The sequence below is a fragment of the Haliotis cracherodii genome, unplaced genomic scaffold, assembly GCF_022045235.1.
Source record: "Haliotis cracherodii isolate W230 unplaced genomic scaffold, xgHalCrac1.p SCAF_12, whole genome shotgun sequence".
In the NCBI taxonomy this organism is placed as follows: domain Eukaryota; kingdom Metazoa; phylum Mollusca; class Gastropoda; order Lepetellida; family Haliotidae; genus Haliotis; species Haliotis cracherodii.
In genome coordinates, this window is record NW_027266267.1 from 32,414,912 (window position 1) to 32,442,778 (window position 27,867).

At 41.3% G+C, this 27,867-nt stretch overlaps 2 protein-coding genes across 7 annotated transcripts in view; both read left to right on the forward strand.

Annotated features, from left to right (window-relative positions):
* The window catches only part of LOC139458355 (roundabout homolog 2-like), a 471,546-nt gene that overhangs the window by 175,837 nt on the left and 267,842 nt on the right, over nt 1-27,867 (forward strand). For 4 of the 6 annotated variants that reach the window (XM_071239764.1, XM_071239761.1, XM_071239762.1 and 1 more), the window contains exon 1: nt 5,966-6,430. The gene's annotated coding sequence lies outside the window, so the exon portion shown is untranslated. Of the gene's footprint in view, nt 1-5,965; nt 6,431-27,867 lie in introns of those variants that run through there. The other 2 variants (XM_071239757.1, XM_071239758.1) reach the window with 1 other exon arrangement.
* On the forward strand, nt 16,700-17,626 carry LOC139457292 (uncharacterized). Its single transcript, XM_071238700.1, has one exon. It carries the CDS (start codon nt 16,700-16,702, stop codon nt 17,624-17,626), a length of 927 nt encoding a protein of 308 aa, XP_071094801.1.

A 27,867-nucleotide genomic window follows, 5' to 3' on the forward strand; every position in this document is an offset into this window, starting at 1 on the left:
GTTACTGCATGCACGACCTTTTGATTTAATGTGTTCGGGGTAGAATTGGTGTACAACGTCCCGCGGCGCTGAGGCTGTCAATAACCGTACGCACATGACTGTCACTCCCTGACCCTTACACGTATTCGCAGAGGTACGTTGTCGTAACCCCCTGACCTCAACATATTCCCAGTGTTACGTTGTCGTAAACCCCTAACCTAAAACACACTCACAGTGCAACGACCGTCGTAACTCCAGTACCTTACGCATATTCGCCGTGTTCGACTCTCGTAAACACATTTGCAGTGCAACAACAGCCTCTACAGTCTTACTTTTACAAATATTCGCAGCGCTACGTTGTCGTAACACCCTTAAACGTAACGCAGATCGAACCTAGCAAAGTCGTAGGACTACCATCGATTCGTGCAAGGGTGCATGGTAAATTACGAACGGTATCCACGCAATGATCGCACGGCTAAGACTGCAACTCGTCTGTATTTAACACATCGACTGCAAGCGCGGCTTTGAGAACCAACCCTAGATCGTTTGAGGTGTATCTTATATCCAGGTATATACAGAAACAGACTTTAATGCTTCTTTAAAAAAGCTGATAAGTCAACGAACTAGGTTCAAACAAATAGACGTATGCATATTTAGCATACACGCCCATGTCCTGCCGTATGTGTTCCAGCTGGCGAGGGCACGGTGCATCACGGCTGTCTCCGACATCTGTACGTAATAAGAACACTCCATCTTGCGATTGTATCTCAGCTCCATGTTTAAAACATAACATTTACAACACGAGCGATAGCCAACTCTTGGCGTATACAGCATACTGTATACCTAGATATGACAACAGCATTTATTTGTACATGTGCACAGATGTAAACAATGATTAAACTTGCATATCAGCGCATTGCTCCTAGTGACCTACAAATAAACACAAGGTCAGGTTATATGATCGGGAAAAGCGAGACCGATACTGAATAGTGGGCGTGATGGTCGAGATGAAGGTTTCATTTCGAATGACCATTCGTAACAGTATTGACGTTGTCTGGGTGATCTAGAATATGTATGGTTCAACGTGAGATTCGTAAAGCTAAAACTGCGATAACTCGTTGCTTTCAAATCTGAACTTAATAAAGATGATGCAACGCAAATACAGCCTTGAACCAGAGACATATATTATGGTCTCACGCAAGTGGTCACGAATGATTTGCGAAGGAAAAGGAGTGGCGTGCGTGCTTATGCGGAACCATCAAAGTATTCGACACCGCCCGCCCCTTCCTGTAACTTGCTTGCCTCGGAGTGACACGAGAAGTGCCATCGAATGCCATCGAGGATTAAATTCAATGGTTTTGTACTTGGCGCATAGTAAACTGCCACGTGTCTTTTCTCAGAATCCATAATTATAACAAAAAGGAAGTTTGATTCCCTGCTGTTTCTCTTGTCATGGTAGAACGACTCCGTGAACCAGAACACGACACAGGACTTACAGAACAGAACAATATGGTTCATGGACCGGTTCCAAAGAGCGATCGTACCGCTACGACTGTCGTAAGTCTATGTCGAAGTATATGGGAGTCACGATCCACTTAGCGTTAAGATTGCAGCCCCTGCACCATAGTAAGTATAAACAGGGCTCATCGCATGTTATCTGCGCATTCCAACACGGTTACCAGTTAAAGTTAAGTATTTCCCTGTGTGATTGAAGCGCGGTTTGCACAATCCTTATGTAGACAGAGGCCCAGTTTCGGGACAGGGCTTGGTTGTTTATGGGGCACTATCGCGATTATTTACGAACATTGTTTTCTCGACTATGCATTTTGAACGTACTTTACGCAACGCTGAAGTAACGACATTCATCTGCCATATAGGTAATATCTACAATGTAACTGAAGTAATAACATCTGGTAGGCTACTTCTGAGAATTGACAAAGCCGGCCATATGTTATGTCAGTGGGTTCATATTACAGCAATAGCGCTCATAACCATCTGGAAATGACACATATTGAAATATACATGACAGTTTAACAGAAGGGACTTCACGAGGTAGGAATGCCGGAGCTTATTAACTGGTTCCAGCGACGCTTGAACAGATAGACAGGGAACCAGTCAATGGAGCTTATGAACTGGGGCCACTGCGCGCTTGTACAGGTGGACAGGAGACCAGTCAATGGCGCTTATTAAATGGTGCCAATGTGCGCTTGTACAGATAGACAGAGAACCAGTCAATGGTGCTTATTACATGGTGCCAATGTGCGCTTGTAAAATATAGCAGGAAACCAGCCAATGGCTTGTTAACTGTGCGCTTGTACAGATAGACAGGAGACCAGTCAATGGGGATTATTGACTTTATAGACAGTTCTACTCTTTCTGTTGCAAAAGGTCTTATTTGAGGCGCCTAATACCAAACCAAGAGAAGACGTTTCCAACCAATAAGGTTCGGACCCCGACTCAAAGATGGATTAGCCACGTAACTTGGTACTCCTTTCCATGGCAAGGTTCGATAACTCCAGTCCAACCCTACCATGTGAGTCAACACACATTCAAACGGCACAGCTGTTTCACTAGACTCTGGTTATATAAAACTTTGTCAGAATCAGATAACTCCATTTAAATTGAAAAGGAACCCAAGTGAGGTGGGAGATTCAGAACCTGAGGACGATCAAGACTTGCTTCATTTAGGGCTTTTGCATTACAGAAAGAGCTGGGCGGACGGGAAAAATAATGGTTCAGACTACTGTTCACCAAAATAAGACTATGGAATACCGCTCTTTAAATAATATCACTAAAACATCCCGTGTTTTAGTCATTAAGATCCTTTTGACTTCTCCCAAACTGAAAAAGATACAGGCCATATTCAATGATATGTGCATGGACCTTAGTTGGAGACAGAAACGCCGAGTGAGAAAGCGTGTTGCGTCTGTTTTCTGGGCAGCCTTGATAAAGTTGAGGGACATTTCGTCATGCAATTCCAAAGCACAAATAGCAGTGTCTGTGTTGATGTTCAAGGCACAGATTTGATACCTTGTCGCCTGACAATGAACAACATACAGTTAACCCTTATCAATCCGGACAGATGGTTTCCATAAACATCATCAGGATTGTCCGGAGTAGCAAAGCACTTGGGTGGCACTTTCCAAATTGTAATCCCGCCGTGATATTGCTGGAATATTGCTAAAAGCGGCGTAAAACCAAACTCACTCACTCACTCCAAATTGTAAAGCCTCAGGGTATATCACATTCACCATCCGTTTGGATGCGAAAGTTACAGATGCGGTGTAGCGCCTTTTACAAGACCTTATTATCACACTGAAGAACCCGGACCATTCAAGCCGAATATCAACGAACGTTTTGTCCTGGAATCGGCATCGACCATGGTCTCTCATAGGCTACTTCCTGTGGGGAGGAACTTCTCTTCGCGTCCCTTAAAATCAGATTTCACCGCTGTGTGGTGAAAATATTTCGTTATTGGAATTACAGGTAGCACGAAATAAAATAGCCGGTAGTTTAACCCTGATGCTTGTGGAGACCCTTCTTCCATCTTTCAAGTTTCATATCTGTAGTTGATCAAAGGTACTTTGCATCTGTTAGTATCCGTGACGTCCTTCATTTCCGTGCTCGCTTTAAGTGAACATTCATTTTTTGTCTACTATGACGTCATTGATTTCCGCGTTCTTTTACAAAAAGATAACTTTCGCATAAGCTGTGACGTCACTAATAGCCGCGTTTCAAGAAAACGACACCTATAATTCCCTTGATAACATTGATTTTTATGTTCAACAATTCCATTGACTGTCGCGTGTACGATGTCGTCGGAATCAAACATAATATGAAAATGGTGTTACAGTCGAACCCCTTTTATCCAGAGAGTTGGCGTCCGGGTTAAATGAGTTTCCTAGTAACGAACTACATTTATACGTCACCATCAAAATAACAACCTGAAGTCTGGATTGTAGCTTTTCCTATATTGTTGAGTTTTACTCAACTCTGGGAATCTTTACAATTACAATTATCCTTCTGTTACAACATTTGTAAAGCTAATTAATTCCAAATGCCCTCAAACGCTGTTAAATGTAAGTAAATACATATATTTCCCTTTAAAACTATATCCTACACTTCATCAATAATTGCTTGTTGTTATGTATATATATTGTTTTAATCCTCTCGTGTATATTGTAACTACCTATTTTGTTTTAATATTGACAATGTATGTCCTGTGGGCCAGTGGCCTTTTTGACTTGAATAAACACACAAAAAGAGATGAATTTTACTGTCAAAACATCTATCAATAGTTTGCACTGTTTGCGTTAAATGCTTGGGAAAATGTCCTTGACAGCTGCGATCGAGCGTTTTATGTATCAACGTATACTAACTTAACATGTATTTAGCAGTGGAACGGAAACACTAAAACATAATTGTTTGGGTCCAGTTAAACGTGATTTCATATCACAACAGCAGTTTAAGAAAGAAGTGAGCGAGAGGGTATTGTTTTACGCCGCTTTCGGCAATATTCAAGCATGGCATGGCGAGGGACACCAGAAATGGGCTTCACACAATGTGCCCATTTGGGGAATCAAACCCGGGTCGTCGGCGTGACGAACGAACGGTTTAACAACAAGGCTACCCCACCGCCCCTTGACAATAAATGTTATATTCTCTGCACTCCAACCGGGTTCAAACGTAATTTACGACCCTTATGTATTAGATGCTGGTCACGTGACCTCTTTTGGAAACCATACCATGTGTTATAGATATGTGGAAAGCTCTTGGGAATGTGCATTCGACAGTGTCACTAAAATAAATAACAACTACCAAAATGAATTTATGAAAAAAACAAAACTTTTCGGTGATTTTTAACTGTCTATCAGTAACCCCTTAATTATACTTCAAGAACAATGTCGAAAAATCCCAATGATAAAGAGACCCTGGGAAGTTATCTCAATACAAAGAAACGCCAGGGTTAAAAATGGTACAAGCAGTAAAAAAGTATTGTTCACGCGCATACATTTAACCGAAGTGTGCGCAGCCCGTTTCCCCAAGTTACAGATACATCAGTGAGATCCATAGGGTATTAGTACCTTTGTGACTGCCTACTAGAAACTTGTAATTTGACCTATTTCAGAGGATCCATCTGGGCAATTCCGAAACGATACTAATTAAAAAAAATATTGGTTGTAACCCCATCTGTCCTAAGAGTATGCGAAAAATAACAACTAAATTATTAGGAAACATTCCGGATCTTTTATTAAAAAATTACAAAATGACCGAAAATACAACTCTGACATAAGTTATAAAAGTCACTGTTGAGTAAAAACAAGTTATGAATAAGAAGCGAAGTAATTTCCCGTAAACACTCCATTTATCCGTCCTTTACACAAAATGTTCAAACATATTGATACACAAAGAAAAACAATACAAAAAAAAATCGACAAGGACAACACCTGCCTCAAATAACTGTCTCCAGATGAATTGAGATTTGATAAAACACCTGCGATCAATGCTAATATTTATAAACAATGACTCATACTATTTAAGTACTACCGACGCGCTATATTCATATCATACACACAAAGGTATGGCATTAAGTCCACCATAATCTGCATAATGGAACGACATCCCTTCACATAAAGACACGCTGGGAAAATATATCCAAGTCTATGTAACACAGTCCTATCGGCATTGTACGCAAACCTCGCCGAGCGGTGGATTAAGTGTGCACCGCTTTTATCTGCTAACTGGGTTTTTCATTAATTCTCTGTTAGGTATTCGGGAGTATCTGCTCGAATCCGCACTGTACAGGATGATGAATCGGCTGACTTCAAAGACTTGGCTGCGCGTGCAGCGAATGCTTGTCACCCATAGCAACGAGCAGAGACACTGTCTATTGGATATCATTGCTCACTCATCCGTTGCGCTTCTGAAAGGGGGCGGAGCGACTGTCAATCTTGCTTAGACTGTTTCTCCCCACGAGGAAGGCCCGTGTTGTCATACCGCTTGTGTGTATCGCTCCTTCCATTTTATGCGTATTGGCACAGGTTATTTACGCAAAAGTGTTGTGTATGTATGGGAATTTGTGCGACTAGCATTCAACACTCATTATATACACGGATTTGTGTTGTTTGTGGATAGTGGTTCGAGAATCGGGGGCTTATCGCTGAATTTCCAGCAATGTTCGTTTAGTCACGCCACGGATTTTCATCCGGATATATTTTCCTCATTTCAGAAAATGTGATCCTAAACAATTCCCGGATTCTTGCGAGAGAAGAAGATTCAGTGCATCACAAGGGCTTGTGATATTGCAAACGGATTTTAAATTACCTCTGTTCTTCGAGTGATGAACCGCTCAAATCGGAACGCGGCTGAATAACATTGACAGCAGATCTCAGAGTCTTGAGGAATTACGTGTGGTGTTTACGGAGTATCTTGTGAAATCTTTCCGAAGAAGGTAAGTCAACGTGTTACTTATCATAAAAGCTAGCCATGGGTTATATTTGACCATGTTTTATCATTCCTTGGCTTTGTGGTTCCATGTTTATAAAAGGATTTACCCGTCAGACGGTGTGGTGCGAGGCTTTTAGCCTTCCAAGTCTCCACGTAACGCATCACCTTTATCACAAGGTTTGGATACAGCACTAAGGAAAGATTTAGAACGGCATGCTCGTCCATATTTAATCAAACACGGCCGCGAGAGATATTCTGTTATTTTAGCATACCCCTGACCGCGGTATTTACCGAAAGCTTGGCTAACTGAACGCTTTCACAGGCTGTAGAAGTGAGCCCACGTGCCGAGCCATAGCTCGCGCCAAGCTCGCGACCGGGGATTTACGGGAGCTATATTGGGTTATGCAACGGCTGTCGGTCGTTCCCTTTTATCTGACCGGTGGTCAGAGGTAGTTAACTGTTCCATTATGGTGGGGTTGGGTATAGATTTACTTCCCAGGCCCATATCAGTTCATTTTCCCAATTTCCAAGGCGTCACTCTAGTATTGTAGATCTGTCTCTGCGACGCGGTTCCTGGAAGTCGGGAATCGTTGGTGTAGCGGCAAGCTGGAGACTGATACTACCAAGACGTTGTGGAAACGACAAGACATGTGGAATGATATGCGAACAACCTCTTATTCCTCTATTTCAATGTGAAACTTGTAACAATATCAATGGTAGCAAACGGATTTCCTATCTTTAGATCTATTGACGCACGTAGTTCCTAAGGATAAAGAAAAATGAAACTTACCCAATTTATATGAATTCATATAAAAAATCTGATTGAAACATTAACGCATTCATCTAAAATATGTATGTAAAATTAAATGAAATAATTGATATGATGATACTGACATCGTGCAATTTTATTTTCTCAGATGAAAGGTTATATTTTTTTTAAAATATTGTTTTTCTGTAATGTGGTCTTTTTAAATGTTTGCACCTGAGGACTGCAAACAGAAGTGCCTGGCTTTGTATTTAGATTGAACTAATGGTATTTCTGAAGCAACCTGAAACATTAACAGTGTGCCAGCCAGTGAAGCACCTGACATTAGAATGATAGGCTGCAGGAAGAGATTGTTAAGATAACAATTCTTCTCAATAACACAACGTTAATGCTGTCAAAACTCTGTCTCCAACATATGTCTGATCTGCCGCTGCAAGGGCTGTTCTGATTTGAACATCAGTAAACATTCATTTTCAAAGTTGGAGGACTATTTTATTTTATTTTATTTAACAACTCGTGTTAAAAACAGTCGAGAGTACTAAATATTATGGGATCCTTTTGTAATGTTTTATGATATATTCATATACTTTAAGAACTAATAAATTTCAAGAATGATGTAAAATTTATGACTCTTAAAAATATTTCCATATTAATCAAAGGTAAATATAGAAACGAAAAAAAAATGAATCCTCTAAAATTATGTTTCCTGTATATTCATATTAAAGAAGACATAAATATTATATGTTTAAATAATAATGAGGGTATTACATTTAGTTGAACTTGTCCGATTTATATGTAAGAAATGTATATGTTTCTGTGCAGGGGATTTGGTTAGTGGAGAAAATGACCTTTACCGTTGATTCGTTGACCTTTCTCATCACCATGAAAGGTTGTCATGGTGAAATTTAATGATGTGTAAATAATTATTCATATAATAATTAACATAATTACATTGTGGTTCAATTTACGAAGCAATTTGGCACATAGTACCAATACAGTGTGGATACGAGGAGAATTGCTGGTATTAAAGATGGATGGTATTAGAGATTATTAGCTGGTAATATTTCCTTCTGTACTTAAATGTGATTTTCAAATTCCTTTGTTGAAGGTTCTCAAGTCATTGGATATGGTTGATTCTGAGAATGTGAAATAACAAACTTGGATACACTGAAATAAATGTTCATTCATTAATACCTGGACAAAATCTATTCTGAAATTAGAATTAGCTGTTTGTATAACAACAGTTGTAACTTGAATACTTTTGATCATAACACGTAACCTGAAGCGACATCAAAGAGCATGAACAAAAACAGATATATTTCATTACCAAACTGTAAACAAATATCTGAAATGATTAGTTAAATGTAAGATAGAAGCATGTCTTGCAAAGAAACTTTCGAAATGATATTCATTTAAACTTCATTGATTGTTTTTCTGTGATGAATTTGTTTATTAAACTGTCATATAATCGGTCTCCCATCACACAAAACCTGCCACAAATGGTAAAGTTGTGATGAAGTTTGAATTCTTGCCATGGCTCCAGAGCATCGGTTGATAGTCTGTGAGGCTACAGCACTGTGCCCATACTGCTGACGGCCACAGTCGCGATCAGTCGGTCAGTTAAAGCATCGGTCAGTGACTAATACGTCCTCACATGCTCTGCATTATATCAGTCGTCAGGAACGGCACACCACACCATCAGTGCTGCAATGGATGTATTTATTGGAATGGCCACTCATTGTCGTAGCAATGTGGCGGTAATCTGCTTGTCACTGGAGCCCTTGGGGCAGATAACGATATGCTGTCCAGTCGGCCCCACCCCCAGGGGAAAAGGGAGATAACTAGACCAGTATCAGGTCTCTTATTTGTCGTGGTGGGACGGTGGGATGATTGAGGGGTGTTGGTGGTGGTAGTTCGATGTGCGTTGAATGTGTGTAGTGTGTGTGTTGTATGTGTGTAGTGTGGAGTGTGGGCTGAATGTGTGTAGTGTGTGTGTTGTATGTGTGTAGTGTGTGTGTTGAATGTGTGTAGTGTGAGTGTTGTATGTGTGTAGTGTGGAGTGTGGGCTGAATGTGTGTAGTGTGTGTGTAGTGTGGGCTGAATGTGTGTAGTGTGTGTGTTGTATGTGTGTAGTGTGGAGTGTGGGCTGAATGTGTGTAGTGTGTGTGTTGTATGTGTGTAGTGTGGGCTGAATGTGTGTAGTGTGTGTGTTGTATGTGTGTAGTGTGGGCTGAATGTGTGTAGTGTGTGTGTTGTATGTGTGTAGTGTGGGCTGAATGTGTGTAGTGTGTGTGTAGTGTGGGCTGAATGTGTGTAGTGTGTGTGTTGTATGTGTGTAGTGTGGAGTGTGGGCTGAATGTGTGTAGTGTGTGTGTTGTATGTGTGTAGTGTGGGCTGAATGTGTGTAGTGTGTGTGTTGTATGTGTGTAGTGTGGGCTGAATGTGTGTAGTGTGTGTGTTGTATGTGTGTAGTGTGGGCTGAATGTGTGTAGTGTGTGTGTAGTGTGGGCTGAATGTGTGTAGTGTGTGTGTTGTATGTGTGTAGTGTGGAGTGTGGGCTGAATGTGTGTAGTGTGTGTGTTGTATGTGTGTAGTGTGGGCTGAATGTGTGTAGTGTGTGTGTTGTATGTGTGTAGTGTGGGCTGAATGTGTGTAGTGTGTGTGTTGTATGTGTGTAGTGTGGGCTGAATGTGTGTAGTGTGTGTGTTGTATGTGTGTAGTGTGTGTGTTGTATGTGTGTAGTGTGTGTGTTGTATGTGTGTAGTGTGGGCTGAATGTGTGTAGTGTGTGTGTAGTGTGTGTGTAGTGTGTGTGTTGTATGTGTGTAGTGTGTGTGTTGTATGTGTGTAGTGTGGGCTGAATGTGTGTAGTGTGTGTGTAGTGTGTGTGTAGTGTGTGTGTTGTATGTGTGTAGTGTGTGTGTTGTATGTGTGTAGTGTGGGCTGAATGTGTGTAGTGTGTGTGTAGTGTGGGCTGAATGTGTGTAGTGTGTGTGTTGTATGTGTGTAGTGTGGGCTGAATGTGTGTAGTGTGTGTGTTGTATGTGTGTAGTGTGGGCTGAATGTGTGTAGTGTGAGTGATGAATGGGGTGTACCGTATTTTCTTGAGTATAGTGCGCACCTTTTTTCCAAAAAACACAGCTGTGTAGAAGGGGGTGCGCATTATACACGAATTATGAGTTTGGATGTTTTTTTCCCCCATGGAAAGACATTACCGTGAGCACGTAACACCGGAAATACCATGTCAACAAATCCATACTAAAGTACGCAAAATAATTATGTAATTACACTGTCTGTCTGTAAAATGTGTTCTTTGTATTTCTGGACTTATGTTTGTAACTCACTTCATTAATTTTATTCAAAATTCCTTATAATATTGTTTTTATTAATTTCGGCGAAATCGTGTGTGAAGCGATCGGAAGATCGCACAACTCACCGTTATTAACAGCAACCACGGTCAGAATACCGCTATTGACACCTTGAAACGAACTTTAGTTGACAGAGAATGGATACATATATCATAAATGACATACTTTGACTCGTTAAAAGTCATATTTGTTTTTGTTTTCTATGTCAACATGAAATTCTCGCGCTCACGTGATCACGTGCGCGTGAGCTTTGACGGTGACTGGTCAGACATGTTCCATGTAAAAAATAATACCCGGGAATAGCGATCAGCTGCTTCGCTTAGGGTTATTATTATTTTAAATATATTTAGTAAAGGCTGCATATAATTAAGAAAATAATGGAATATATTATTCCTGATAAATAAAATAGTTTCAGATACAATTGTTGCCGATCCTTGCATTAAAAATCCGATAAAGTTATATCATTGGGTGTGTCTTGACCGAATCACCGGTCGATTCCAAAAAAACGTGTGTACAGCTGATTGCTGTTTCCGGCTTAGTTTACGAGAAAATACACAAGGTAATCTTAATCCCTAGATATAAAACAATGCCTAGCAGAACAATAAATACTATTTAAACGGTAAGTAAACATGTCTGGTGATTTTTTATCTCAAATTTCGAATTTGTACTGACGAAGTTTCTCAGCACCCGTTCGTTTGCCGGACTTCGCTGAAAGGGTACGGTGTAAATTTTTTCTGCGCATAATATTAAAATTTCTTTTTTTTTCCAAAATATTGAACCCGCTAGAGGGGGGTGCGCATTATACATGGGTGCGCACTATACTCAAGAAAATACGGTATGTGTGTTTGATAGGGGTGAAACGATACAGCAATGTCACAATGCGATACATGGATCATGATACGATACATATCACGATAGTCCTGTTTAGGTCAAATCGCAAGGAAACTTCTTGACAATAGATGCTCAGAGTAGTTTCAAAAGGAAAAGCTAGCTGTGGACAAATGTTTGTTGGGGCATTTTTTAGTAGTGAACATGAACCGGTTATTACAACACATTATGATACACCTGACTCACAAAAAACGCCACGGGTCATTAAACGATTAGTGAGTAATATATTTCAGCAATATCGATACAGAAAAAATCATCACATGAAAACTCACGATGCACAGGTGCACCGATGTTTCAATTCACCTCTAGTGTTGTACAGGGTGTATGTGTGTTGGGTAGGTTTATTTACGTAAAATATTGTTAAATACTGTTAGATAATTTAGACATGTACTGCATGATCTCCAATTATGTATTGCGGATATAAAACATACAATTAGGCAAGTTTGGTATGTGGAGATTACAGTTGTGGAATGGAATCATGCTGCGGATTACTGTAAATATATTTGACAAGCCCAGGAGATTACAAGCACTTATCAGACGAGGTGTTAGGGTGTGAGGTTTTGACATAGGTAAGATCATGTCCGTGAGGGAGTTATTGATGTCCACAATAGCCTGGAATGATGCAACGCCATCTTTATGTTGATTGATAAGGCATGTAGCTCACCTTGATAAGGCATGTAGCTCACCTGGCCAGGCTTGCTGACTTGGTTGATTCATGTCATTGTATCCCAATTGTATAGTATCCCAATTCCCTGTTAATTGAGCCATTTCTGTTTGCAAAACCTAATATTGAAAGAAAGGGGCTGTTTTTTTATCACCAATCAGAGACTATTTAAGGTACATTGACTAGGAATGATGTGCTTTTCAATTAGAATCTATAAGAATTGAGTTTTTTTCGAATGTAACTGTCGGTAAGTGAATTTTCGCGATCGGCTTATACAAAATCATCAGTTGTAATATACACATTAGGTTTATTTCAGTGTCATGTTTATAGTTTTTGTTGTGTATTTGATACTCTAGAGTTTGATTTGTCTGCATATTTCATTTTTTTTAATACATGTTTTACACAAATATGCAGCTCGTCCCGAGGTGTGGTCATTAAAGTAAAAATATGCCTGTGATGACAGTGGTTTGTTGCTGTTATTGCTGTTATTGCTGTAAAGATATATTTATGATGGCAGCAGTTTGAAAGGAGTGAATCATCTCAAATTTATTGGATTTATTGCGCAATAGTGTACAAGTGAAGGGAATGTGTGTCTTTGTTGCTGTGTAGTCCTTTGCCCTGGTAATTACACTGAATCCCTCGACAGCCATGGGAAGGTGAGTGTATTTCCAGATCGGGGTTTGGGGACTGCAATTTTAGCAGTAAGCCTGCTGTCATCTTTAATAGTAACCATGGGACTTGTCAAGAAAGACTCTGTGAAATATCGATGTTGACTTGAGTAATTCAAAGTTAGAGATGTCCTTGCCCTGTGATAACATGCTGTGTGATATGCCAGAATGTTAAAGTCTTCGATGTGTCGAGGAGGAATAGTCTAGAGAGACCCATTGTGATGTTGTGTCAACACTTTGGCGGCATGCATACACCTACCAATGATTTTCTGCTATTCATATATGGGTTGTGTGGGAGATATGTCAGGAATGGGATCAAGTGTTGGTAAGCAATGTTACAGTGGTGGCCAGGCAACTACGCCTGTATCAGGTCATGTGGAGGACAACAGTGTGAGCATCATCATCAGGGTGTAATGACATTCTCAATCAGGTCTGGTTATTGGTCAGAGATGTTCTGTCAGATTAGTTGGTCATCAAGGTATGGTTCATGGTCTGTAGCCATTTTGGAGCCACAATCCCCGTTTTCGTTGTCTCGATTTCAAGGCCAGGAGGCTTCAGGGACTCTTCTCTGTTCTGGTTTCTCAAAGGTTGTAAGAGGTGTTGCCCTTGATTTGATTACCTTGCCTGTGTCATCCTACAGATGACATCCTTACCTTGTCAGTGTAGCAGGGCGTGGAGTCATCCCACAGATGACATCCTTACCTTGTCAGTGTAGCAGGGCGTGGAGTCATCCCACAGATGACACCCTTACCTTGTCAGTGCAGCAGGACGTGAAGTCATCCCACAGATGACATCCTTACCTTGTCAGTGTAGCAGGACGTGGAGTCATCCCACAGATGACATCCTTACCTTGTCAGTGTAGCAGGGTTTTGAGTCATCCCACACATGACATTCTTACCTTGTCAGTGTAGCAGGACGTGGAGTCATCACACAGATGACAACCTTACCTTGTCAGTGTAGCAGGGCGTGGAGTCATCCCACAGATGACATCCTTACCTTGTTAGCTTGCTGATGGGGTTAACCTCTTTGGTCATGTGGACAAGGCATTTGACCTTGGATCAGAAGGTCCATGGTTCAAATCCCATCATGGGACTGGGAAAGTTTAAGGATATCCACTGGCATTACCTAACTGAAATATAAGAATATAAAGATTACAATTTGATTTCCATTCACTCAGTGAGTTTTCTAGAATCCATGCAACTGCAGTATCAAAAATAGGCTTTTCACCAACTGCGTGGTGTTTGAAATTAAGCATGAAGGTCACAGGTTGATCATCATTATACAAGTGTTAAAGCTGTAAGACTTAGCAGGTCCCCTGAGCTCAAGATAAGCTTTTGATTATTTGGGTATTTTAACCTGGGTTTTCATTTTGATTGGGTATCCACAACAACTGAAGGATAGTCAAAACATTTTTACCCACCTGTTTTTTGACATTTGTTTTTTAAACCTGTTTCACAACTATTTTGGTATTTTAAACCTGTTTCGTAGCAATCCCTGTAAATCATTTAAACAAAATAAATAGAAGTATACCTGTCTGCATCTGCATGCGTCTCCCTCTCTGGGAAGCCATTTCTATTTGCAAAACCTAATATTGAAAGAAAGGCTCTATTTTTTTATCACCAATCAGTAACTGTTTAAGATACATTGACTAGGCACGATGTGCTTTTCAAATGTAATCTATCGGTATTCAAGTTTGTTGGTCACACATGCTTTCCGAATGTAACTGTTGGTAAGTGAATTTTGCGATTGGCTGATACACAATCATTTTATCTAACAGTTGTAATATGCACAGTCGTTTTGTCTAATAGTTGTAATATATGCCTTAGGTTTATATTTCAGTTGAGTATTTATAGTTTTTGTGGTGCATTTGATATGCTAGTATTTGATTTGTCTGCATGTTTTCTGTTTATTTCATACATATTTTACAAGAATATGCAGCTCATTTCAAGCTCTGGTCCCTATATTTGTGTATCATAGCAGCTAGGGTCAAGGAATCCCCTTAATTTTGAGTGAGTGAGTGATTGAATATGGTGTAACTTTAAGCAATATTCCAGCAATATCATGGTGAGTGACACCAGAAATGGGCTTCAGACATTATACCCATGTTGGGAATCGAATCCAGGTCTTCAGACGAGCGAACACTTTAACTAACCACAAGGCTATACCCCTTCGCATGCTGTGCCATTTTCACTTACTACCAGTCTTTGACTACCACTGTTCTCTGACAGATACTGGTAAAAGATAAACACTGTGACTTTTTCAAGATCGATGTTTGTTTGTTTGTTTGTTTGTTTATTTGTTTAAAGTCACACGAGGTAGTAAAGTCATATTCCACCTATATGACAGGATTTATTTTCTAAGGATACTTGAGCAACAGTGGTATCAGAACACAAATGTTTCCAGTTCTGTTACAAGGTCACCAAGACCATAAATGACACTTTCCTTCTCTCAGACAGTCGTGACCTTCATTTTACAGTCGTTGCAAAGACACATGAAATGTTCATGTGTTTTTTAAGTATTATTGATCTCGGAGAAAATACATGTTTCCAGAAATATAACATAAATGTTCTGAAACAGAAGCAGCTGTTCAGATTGAATGTGAGTGTATCTTACACTGGCTACATGGACAAGGGGGATTATAGGGGCCTTGAAATACAATGTACATTGGGATGCTCCAAACTGAATGTTTATTCGCAATGGCTTCTGCGTATCATATGGGACATGGTTCAGATGACCACAGTGACTAGGGGGTGGTAGAAATGCCTGCATTGTTGTTGGGCCTACAGGGGCAAGTGGGACTCACGGGCGGGCGGGACATGGGCCAGGGGGACTCACGGGCGGGTGGGACATGGGCCAGGGGGACTCACGGGTGGGTGGAACACGGGCCAGGGGGACTCACGGGTGGGTGGGACAGGGGCCAGGGGGACTCACGGGTGGGTGGGACAGGGGCCAGGGGGACTCACGGGTGGGTGGGACAGGGGCCAGGGGGACTCACGGGTGGGTGGGACACGGGCCAGGGGGACTCACGGGTGGGTGGGACAGGGGCCAGGGGGACTCACGGGTGGGTGGGACAGGGGCCAGGGGGACTCACGGGTGGGTGGGACACGGGCCAGGGGGACTCACTTGTGGATGGGTGGGACACGGGCCAGGGGGACTCACGGGCGGGTGGGACATGGGCCAGGGGGACTCACGGGTGGGTGGGACATGGGCCAGGGGGACTCACGGGTGGGTGGGACAGGGGCCAGGGGGACTCACGGGCGGGTGGGACATGGGCCAGGGGGACTCACGGGTGGGTGGGACAGGGGCCAGGGGGACTCACGGGTGGGTGGGACACGGGCCAGGGGGACTCACTTGTGGATGGGTGGGACACGGGCCAGGGGGACTCACGGGCGGGTGGGACATGGGCCAGGGGGACTCACGGGTGGGTGGGACATGGGCCAGGGGGACTCACGGGTGGGTGGGACATGGGCCAGGGGGACTCACGGGCGGGTGGGACATGGGCCAGGGGGACTCACGGGTGGGTGGGACAGGGGCCAGGGGGACTCACGGGTGGGTGGGACAGGGGCCAGGGGGACTCACGGGTGGGTGGGACAGGGGCCAGGGGGACTCCCGGGTGGGTGGGACACGGGCCAGGGGGACTCACTTGTGGATGGGTGGGACACGGGCCAGGGGGACTCACGGGCGGGTGGGACATGGGCCAGGGGGACTCACGGGTGGGTGGGACATGGGCCAGGGGGACTCACGGGTGGGTGGGACAGGGGCCAGGGGGACTCACGGGTGGGTGGGACATGGGCCAGGGGGACTCACGGGTGGGTGGGACAGGGGCCAGGGGGACTCACGGGTGGGTGGGACACGGGCCAGGGGGACTCACTTGTGGATGGGTGGGACACGGGCCAGGGGGACTCACGGGTGGGTGGGACATGGGCCAGGGGGACTCAAGGGCGGGTGGGACAGGGGCCAGGGGGACTCGCGGGCGGGTGGGACAGGGGCCAGGGGGAATCATGAGCGCGTGGGACACGGGCCAGGGGGACTCACGAGCGAGTGGGACACGGGCCAGGGGGACTCACGGGCGAGTGGGACACGGGCCAGGGGGACTCACAGGTGGGTGGGTGGGACACGGGCCAGGGGGACTCACAGGTGGGTGGAACACGGGCCAGGGGGACTCACGGGCGAGTGGGACACGGGCCAGGCGGACTCACAGGTGGGTGGGTGGGACACGGGCCAGGGGGACTCACAGGTGGGTGGGTGGGACACGGGCCAGGGGGACTCACGGGCGAGTGGGACATGGGCCAGGGGGACTCATGGGCGGGTGGGACACGGGCCAGGGGGACTCACGGGCGAGTGGGACACGGGCCAGGGGGACTCACGGGCGAGTGGGACACGGGCCAGGGGGACTCACGGGTGGGTGGGACAGGGGCCAGGGGGACTCGCGGGCGGGTGGGACAGGGGCCAGGGGGAATCATGAGCGCGTGGGACACGGGCCAGGGGGACTCAAGAGCGAGTGGGACACGGGCCAGGGGGACTCACGGGCGGGCGGGACATGGGCCAGGGGGACTCACTTGTGGATGGGTGGGACACGGGCCAGGGGGACTCACGGGTGGGTGGGACACGGGCCAGGGGGACTCACGGGCGGGTGGGACATGGGCCAGGGGGACTCACGGGCGGGCGGGACATGGGCCAGGGGGACTCACGGGTGGATGGGCCTACAGGGCCAGGGGGACTCACAGGCAAGTGGGACACGGGCCAGGGGCACTCACGGGCGGGTGGGACAAGGGCCAGGGGGACTCACGAGCATCATGAGCATTGATCTACGCAATTTGGAGCATCAACCAAGTCAGCGAGCTTGACCACCCGATCCTGTTAGTCGCCTCTTGTGACAAGCATAGTTACCTTGTATGAGTTGCTGAAGATCTATTCTAACCCGGATCTTCATGGGTCATCCCACTGATACAAGACATGGGAGGTTCATAAGGCGATTGGTTGAATTTTTCATCCAGACAAGTAAAGGATTATAGACACACAGACAGGCATGGTGATAGTGGGGGCGTATGTATATTTTTAAAATTCAGACTGGTGAAAAATGTTTTCGTCGGACGGGTTGCCGTAAAGAAAGTTTATTGTGACGTAAGAAGCAGATATTGTAAAAACAGTTTAGTGTTGCTGTCCCTTCAGCATGTGTAGCCTGGCCCAGGTGTGGACCTCTCGTATAGCTGCCATCATCCACGTTACCTGTATAAATAGTTTGTCAATTCACTTGCTACTTTATCACAGACTTTTCGACATGTTTCCCTAAGAGGTGTTTTTAAAACTTGTCATGGAGGAAGGTTGGTATTGTATTCCTGCGACCAGATGGTGGCTGTTTATTATTTCAAGATAGAATTACAAACTTAAAGCTCCTTCACTGACATCAGCTGAGAAGATCCAAAACTTCCACAAGAATCTGTTTTACATGTGAATCCTTTGCAAACTCATTTATCTGGCTGCTTAAGTTGGTGCCTAAATGCAAGGAAGCAGTCAGCGCAAAACGGAAACCGTGTTGAATTCTCTCCAAGTTCTCCTCTTGATTTCAAACCTGGCTAGACACTTAATGAAAAGTGACAGATTTTCTGTTTTTATGCTGAAAAATGCAATTTTCAGTTTTTTAAATAGATTTTGAACAAGTTTTAGGCAATTAAGGGAGTGAATTCAAGTATACATTTCTCTTTTTTGCATACTTTTCCTTTTGTGTGATTTCTTTACACTCTTGCTCTGAAGAGTTCCAATTTCAAAGGGAGGTAACTAATATTCTGAGACCCTCCCAGGGTAATTCTGTTCTTTGGCTGGCTGGAGAACCGTTCAGCATAATAAAAGTCTGTTCTTTGCATAATAGCTCTGTATGTACCGTAGTACAATCGCAACACTTTTTATTCTGTTTTATACAAGACAGAAGAACCGTTTGTATCATTTATGTGGAGCCACGGAATAGGCTAACAAAAACAGGCTCAGATTAGCTTAAACACTGACTTTCTGTGTCGTCCCTGGTAATCTTAATGCAATTTACATATCACGCAGCAATGGATAATACAACTGACATATGTGTGCAGATAATTATATTGTTAATAATAGTAAGAATATAGTAACCCTTAAAAAGTGAACGGAGCCTTTTGCAAATTGGGGCTCAACGCGCGAATAAAAAAATGTCATCGGGTCACTGAGTTCAAATTCGGATCCAAAAGGCAGATCGCAGTTCATTCATGTGGAAACCTGTCAACAAAAAATTATTCGTAGGAGTGGATATTTTTATTGCCGAACATGCGCCAGCATGAATCATGAGAAAGCTAATGTCTACCCATCCTTTCCTGATGTTCTGCACAGGAGATTTGATATGAGAACGGGCTGTAGGATGGGGTATTTGTGATATTGAGTATAGCCCTCGTCAAGTTAGCTCAATTCAGAAGCACAATTCAGAGGCTTTCCCAGCAGATGATGGAAGATGTCGAATGTTTCACACTTGATCAGCTCTTTTGATACGCCCAATGATTGTAGGGAGTACTTCTTTTGTGTAACAAGTTTCTGAATGCTGCCATATCGAAAAATGCGAAAAGCAGAATCATTGATATGGTCGATGTGTCCTTTTGTGTGAAAAAGTTGATCAAGCGAATATATTTTTGATGAACATTGAACTAGGTGCGAGCTAAGAGTTCTAAAGGAATCAATTTAATACTTGCCATATTTTAATGTTGGTAAATGAGTTATTTTGAAACAAATTGCAGATTTGATTTGTATTTAATTCTTAACACAGGAGTAACAGATTGGAATTAGTTGTATCGGTTATAAAATGTTCCTTTGATCTGAAACCAGACCTAGAAATGATTCTCTCCACCAAGAATATTTCCTATAGAAAATCCAATAGGAGTTTTTGTCTGAAGTTTCAATGAAATTGTGATGGACCTGTCACAACCAGTGAGTTTTGTTTGAGATAGGTTTACAGCTATTTAAGAAACATTTCATCCTCCATAGACTTTCAGAGCTTGCTTTGATTAAAGCAACACATTCTTTAAGTACAGCCCTATGTAAACAACCGGTTCACAAGGGTGTTTAATTTCAGGGCTCAACTCATTTTGTAATTGGCATAGTTCCTGCTGGAAACTCAGGGAGTGTTGATGGATGTTAATGTTAATTTTAATCACTCATTTCAATTTTGATGCTACCTCTGTCATGTTAGGCTTAAATGTACTAGGTAAATTCTGGCACTTAATTCAGCTTCATTAGATTTACTAGGTATTAAGCACATATGCCAGGTAGATAGTGTAGTTTAAATACCATCTGTGAAACCATGAAAAACACACAACATCTGCTGAAGATGGATTATTTATGACAAAATATTAGCCAACAGAAGGTCTTTCAGAATCCTGCGTTCTTATTAAAGCAAGTGAGTACAGTTTCATGCTGGAAACTGATACAAGTAACTGCATGTTTTTTCATTTTTCCAGATATTAACTTTTAAGAATATTTCTTTTTAATGTTAAGAAATGAAATAGGTTCTTTGATTTTTTTATACAATTATAATTTCATCAGAACATAATTCTACAATTTGGATACCCAAAATAACCATTACTTCTGCCTATATTTTGAGTTCTCACAGGCTGAAGTCAAAATATGGATTTTTTATTCATTTCCTACTCTTGAATTGACCGAGATCTAAACAAAACAGTGAGTTTGTTTATTATCATATTGCCATATGCAAGGAATGTGTCCGAAGAAGCTGGAAAAATGATTGCTGACAATAAGGTCAGAAAGAAGTTGTTTCCAATGCCTAATCACTTATACCCGTGACCCTATCCCTCAATACCACTGATAAGGACCACCATACTTTATCTAGTTTGCTGGCACCAATCCGAATTTCATTCTCTGTTCCAACTTTTAGAATAAACCTGACTGCGTGCAGGGGCCTCGCAGTCTGTTCACATTTAGCATGTTTACTACACAAAGCTACAGTTTCAGAAATCTGGGGGGTATGTTTATTACGGCAAGGTGTTTGACATCATTTTATCCCAAATGCCAAGATTTGTGAGGGCGGGTTTGGACTGTGCTTGCTACCTATACTGATAAGTGAAATAAGTGGGATGCTCCATTGATATAAAGTAGAAAGATGGCTACCAGGGAACTAGTCCGTCGGCAGGGCAAGATTTCAAGTGTTATCGTTGAATGGAAAATGGGCGTTTTGGGTGTTTTTCGAAACATCCCAGATAGAGCTGTTTATACATTTGATAATGACTATGTATTGGCAACAACTGTTGAAGCAAAAGAAAACAAGCAAGATAACGGGGAGGTGAGATTATTTAAATGAATGCTGCTACTGTTGGCATCCTGGGGTTGAATCTGGAAGTGATTACATCACTAACAGCGTCATAACTTACTGTTCAAACACGCATTTTAACAGATCTAAGAAGAAACTTGGTAATAAATTAGTTGAAAGAAACATTTTAAAAACATCCTGGAATTTCACTGAAATTCAATACCTACCATCAAATAAATTAGAAGCTCTTTCTTCTTGTTGATCTTGCTTCAAGGTCACTCAAAACTGGCCTCATCAAATATGTTGACAAAAAATACCTGTTTCGACTGTTACCATGTTTTCAAATGAAGTCTAATTTTTTTTCTGAACCTTGATTAAAAATTTAATGTATGTTTTGTATGATGGGAGATTAAAAAGGATCTCACCAAGAAATTATTTTTTAATTTAACAAGAGCTGGTTTTTTTTATGCTTATACTGAAGACTGGAACTTCTTTGTGTTTGTATAGTCAAGGCTATTAGCAAGATACTATCTGCAACAAAATGAAAGACATTTTCCATTAAAAATATCACGAAAATTGGGTAGCAGCAAAAAAAGATGCGATAATGGGATTTTTGCATCACATTCCCTTGTAAGTGGCTTTTAATAAGAGTAAACACGTTGACATCTCGATTGTTGGGAGAGCATAGAAAGCAAATTGCTTTTGTTTTGATGAAAATCAATTCCAGAAGAAGACTCAAAACTGGAATGTTTTTAAATGCTTGTTTGCTTGTTTGTTGTTTAATGCCGCACTCAGCAATATTCAAGCTCTGTGACGTTGGTCTGTAAATAATCGTAATCAAGTCTTGACCAGACATTCCAGTGATTGACATTATGAGCATCAATCTGCACAATAGGGAAACGATGATAAGCATCAACCAAGTCAGCGAGTCGACCACTCGATCCCGTAAGTCGCCTCATATGACAAGCATAGTCACTTCTTATGGCAAGCATGGGCTGCTGAAGACCTATTCTCTACTCTGATCTTCACAGGCTTGTTTTCAAATGTGTTTTATGACAATGTCATAGTTAAGGGTTTGGAAGTATTAAAAAAAAATATTTTGGTTTTCTTTTAGCCTGAGGGTAGGCTAGTGGATAGAGTGTCAGCTTGTCAGACAGAAGTCTGGGTTTAATTCCCCATATGGGTAAAATTTGTCAAGACCCTTGTTTGTACTACTTATCTGGATGTTGGAAATAATGTTGATAACTCACTCACCCAACTGCTTTGTCAGTTCAAACATATTTTACTGACCATAAAACTGAAGTTATGACCTTATGATGTCTTTTATTTCCTGTTGTTTTAAGACCATCTAGTATTTTATGATTTGTCCATTAGCATCAGGCTGCACTGCCCAGGCCAGGTTGAGGGGACAGTGTCATGGCGTTCTGGAGGTCAACAACTTGTGAATGGGCCTTTGATGTGGTCGTCATATGATAATATAGTGTGTTGCCTCGTGTGGATGAGGTCGCCTGTCATTGTAAACAAATGGTGATGATGATGATGTGATGGTGGTGATGATGATGATGATGCTGGTGCAGCTGCTGCTTGAAACAACAGCTGTAATATTCATTAATCATTTGTTGACGTTAAGGTTTGTGATAGGGTCTATAGGATTTCAAATTGCATTCTCCACTCCCTGGGATTATTCCTGTGAGATGATGTCTTTTCATTATTTTCAGATGTGATTAAAAATATGATGAAACAACATTCAGAAAGATAGTTGCTCAATTAAAAAATAACTTCCATCTTTCAGCCTGACCCCACTTAAACCACAACTGCTACCTTCCCGCCCCCTGTAGATTCCCTGCCCCCCATACTCCCCCCCGCACCCACCACTACCACTCCCCTCTAACTGCTACCAATGTCCTACTTATCAAAACATTTCAAGTTTTGCAGATATGAATCGGCCGATAAAAAGACCAATTCTACATTATTTATTTAAACACAGGTGAACTCAAAAATGCGAGACAGGAAAACAGGATCTTTGAAGTCCTTTCAAAACATTCAGAAAGGGTTTACATATGAATTTATGGTTTATAAGTGGAGCTTTGAGGCTTGGATATGTCCGGAGTCACTATTGGGGTGTTTTTAAGTGTTTTTCAAGTGGGTAAAAAATTGAGAGTGTATTTGTACTTTCTCCGTTTACAGATACGATGACCGTTGTTTATGAGAAAGGGGAGCTTTAAAGCTTTCAATGAAAACACTTCAATATTAAGAATGATAGCTCTTCACTGAATCGTGTCCGTTGTCAGGAGTAGATGTGTTAAGTCATAAAGAAGTATTAGGAAGCAGTCAGTTGTTGGGAAAATAGTTTAAATATGCATACTGGTGGTATTGTTGTGTATGATATTTGAGGATATTTAGAAGGATCTTGCTCATCGGGATCAAATTGTTGAGACAAGTTTTAAAAAAAAATGGAAAAGTTTGAAGATTGATGTTCTGTCTCCTTTGATGATTTCTATGTTGTTTTTTATTCTTATGTATGTTATCGAAAAACAAATTTAGGAGTTAAAAGGACTGATATTAATAGGGTTGATATATGTGTAAAAGGTATCATTTTCTATATCTCTTTTTTTGTGTGTCCATCATGTTCCCATAACTTGCTGGAAAAAATATTGTTTAAAATATAGTTCAGATTAATTGATTTATTTGGCCTATGTCATTGTTTCGCATATATGGAGATGCTGATATTTTTATAAAGCCATCATAGTTTAGTTAATTTAGCAGTGAACACCCCTATCCTACGGGGTGATGTCACTGTTTTGTGTGTACCGGTACACGTACATGTATCATAATGTCAAGCAAGGAATGTATTGTCTTAAACCATAACAAATCTGCTGTGCAGCTCGACTGGTTCCTGACTGTATTTGCATTGTGTAACCTTTACAGTATTTGATTCATTTTTTATGTTCTGGTGAATCTAATGTTATCCGACAGCCGTGCTGAGATCACAGATTGCATTATAATGAATAAATAGAATTCCAATGAGGTGACAAGAGCAAACTTATCTCATGAAGGTATCATGGTTTGTTCTGCCTCTAACACCCAAACAGACCTGTGCCTGTTAAAGCTTTCCTGGAAGCAGTCTAGAAGACATAGCCAGGATATTCTTAGAGAGGGTTGTCCATTTCAATGTATTTTAGTCTATATCTCCAAAGGGGTTGTGCATTTCAGCATGTCATTTAGATAACATGGGATATTCAAGACAGTTTGGGCAAATTTATCGTCCACTGTATCTTATTGAGGATCAACATTTTAGCTTTGGGGCAGACCTGTCTAGGGCAAATAAATTATTTATGGAACATGTCTGGATAATTACATCCACCATTGTCCATTTCGCCTTGGAGAGTTTGTATTTTCCAGATCATGATGTGTATAGCACATGCATGAATCTTGTCCTCATTCAGGAACACTGCTACCAACACGGTTATGCTTTTACCGATGTCAACATGAAAACCTGCACACACAGTAGAGCCTGAACACTGTGATGGCATCCTGCTTACCTGTCGACAGGTAAGATAGAATCTGTGATTGCTGTAGACAGGTGAGATAACGAGGACATTCCCGTCAGTCTCACCTGAGATGATGAAATGTAGATAGCATCGGGAGTTATCTTTATGATAGGAAATTGCCCATTGTGGACCAGCTTTATACGCCGCAGTCCTCTATTTACATATTCACAGGACATGTTAACGGGTATTCACAAGACTGCATTTTTTCAACCATGGACATTGTTTGGCTTTGAATGCATCTTTTTAGGAAGGGAAGGAGAAGTCATCTGTGCAAAGGTTATTTTGGTCACGTATTATCAGGGTTGGATAACATCATGCTCTCAGAGAACATTATCAGAATGGATATATGATATTTTATATTGGTCTATGTTCAAAGAATGTATGTCCATATCTTCAAAGTAATTACAAGACATGAAAGCTCCCTGTCTGGGGACGGATGTCGGGAGAATACCCAATAATAGATGGTCTGTTGTGGTGGCAGTAGAACCAACAGAGCATGATTTCATTGGCTGTCATTGTATACGAGGCGTGTGCAATCAGATGCAGCTGGTTGGAGGCTATTTCATGCATAATGTGTAGATTGAATGTTATTAATTTGGAGAATGGGAACTGATGTCTAGATCTGAGAAAAACACAATATTGGATGTTAATTTGGACTGAAAAAATTATTAACATAAATATTACACAGAGGGTGTAGGAAGTTCCATCGTTTATACAAAGACCTTTAGTCTTGTGGGATTTCACAGCAGATTTCCAGAACCATGTATGTTTTTGAAGATTCAGGAAAGATATTGCAAATATAAACATTGCTGGAGTTTCGGCAGTCATTTCAAACATATAAAGTTTCCAATGGGAAAAAGAGCTGGTTTCGATCATGTGGAAATGAAAAGTCCTTTGTCCTACAAATGCTTGACAGTATTAATGCTTGACACTGCTGAATAGGTGAAAAAGGTTGTGAAAATAAGTGCCAATGAAGGTCCTTAAACCAACAAACAGGGTTTTTATCTTCATTCACTGATGTAGGAGATCAGGAGAAGTTACACCCTAATGAAGTGAGGAAGGTGTCTCAGGCCATTTTGGTTTGTCTGCGGCTATTGAAGCGCAGAATCCTATTTGGATATTTGAAGAATTTGTTTGTGGATGTGTCTGTAGATTTTGTCTTGTATTAGATCCTGGATGTGGGGACAGACTATACTGGACATATATAAATATATATCGGGTCTGGGACGCAGTCAAACCCTTCTTACTGTTCACACAGGATCATTGTTATAGCCAGGGTTGACTCACTCGTCTCAATGTGTTTTGTTCGTTTCCAAAACATCCGTAAAAAATATTTAGAAAATAATGTCTTTATCCTAACTGTTGTATGTTTTGTTGTAGATTTTTCATGTCTGAATTTCAAATCTGGCGTAGGCTACGCCATGAAAAAAAGCTGTAGTCAAATTATTTTAAGATTTTTAGAAAAATACAAGTTTTGCTTTCAATTGTTATGATTTTGGATTTATTTTAAATAGTTGTTTTCATAATATTAAATGTAATTGCATATGACTGCTTGTGTTTATTTTGACAATTTTATACCATATTTATAATTCAAATAACATCTGTTGACTAGGTTCATTTGGTAATGCATCTATGATTTTAAGTAAACACTTTCTACAGAAGCAAGAAAAACATTACTTGTGTAAGATTTAAGCTATTCTTTGAAATTTAGCTACAGTACTAATATATTTATTCTGGCATAGAATTTTCAAGTACATATTTATGTGAGAATAATGTATTTGAAGAGTGATCGTTGCTTTTAAACTCCATTGGTTTTTGTTCAGAGTTATGAATATCTATTCAGGACAATATAAAGCATTCTGTATCGCTTCAAATAATCATTTTAAACTCAGTGAATTTTAAAAGCAGTTTGGACAGCTGAATCCCGGTGTTGTGTGGTGAGGGGAGAAAGGAGCTCTCTATAGTGACTGTTTACTGAGGAGAATTAGCAACTTTCTGCCATGTTGTCGTATGAATAGAACCCCCAATCTCAACACCATCATGACAGTTGTAATTTGGTGGGAGTAGATCAGCCTTTTGAGGAGGCAATATTTGTGTCGCCTGTCAATGAAAGGTATGTGTGGGTAACGATGTTTTCCAGGTGAATTCCGGCACCTGCGTGTGGCTGTGTCGCCTCATGGGCTTGTCGGGTGCAAGACGAGCAGCGATAGGTGTGGACGTCATTAGTCATATATCAGATAGCCACCACTACCCAGGTGGAACGAAAACTGATGCCTCTCTTGCACCTGAATAATTTTCATGACCTTTTGGATATCATGTAAAGGTTACAGGTCAAGGTAAAAAATAAATGTTTAGATTTTCACAAGAAAGTGGAATAAAAAAGTGATTTTCTCCAAGAAACTACTTCTTGAATTATTTGCACAGTAGTTAGAAATTTTTAATGAATTTGTGGTGTGTTAGTTCAATTTATTCAAAGTTGTTAATTTAATTTTACAACTATTTTGGGAATCTATTTTTTAATTGAAGTGCTCAAATATGTTTTGCTGCCAATTCTTGAATTTGTCTTTGTGTATAAAGGTTGCATTTGCTATTTAGTGATATCAGTTTAATTTTCATGACTGCATCAGTAATTTCTTATCCAACTGATTTTTGAGGAAGAAGTTTATATTTGAAAGGATATTTTGGCATTTATTCTCATGTAACAATTTCAATTTGATAATTCAATTATAACAGATAACAAACAAATATTAAATATATCATTTGAGTATTAGATCAAGTTTTCAGTTACTCTCGAGATATTTTCCAATATGGCTACTCTGACGGTCAGTTCGTGTGACAGTAGGCAGGTCAATTAATCGGACATTGATGGTATGACAGACATGAATGCTGGTAGTTTATGGGCAATATGCGACCCAATCAACAATAATGATACAAACACGAGGTCGCTGTGATTGTCTGGTTTTGTTGAACGAGACAAGTCACCAATATTATGTCGATGAAAATCAATTTGATAGTAAAATTTTGATTTATTTTACCTATTTAGAAAGGCAGCAAATAGATGTTGGACATGTTTGTGTGTACAGTGATACGGACCAGTCGGTCGGTACTGAAATTGACTTGTATAGCCTCTATTATGCTGCGTCGGTGATAGCGGGGAAATATGTGGAGGTGTCTAAAAGAGGCTATTGGAAAGTCCTGAGCGGAAGTAATGTGTGATTTTTCAGACAAGGGAAGATAAAGTATGGCGAAGGTTGGCTTA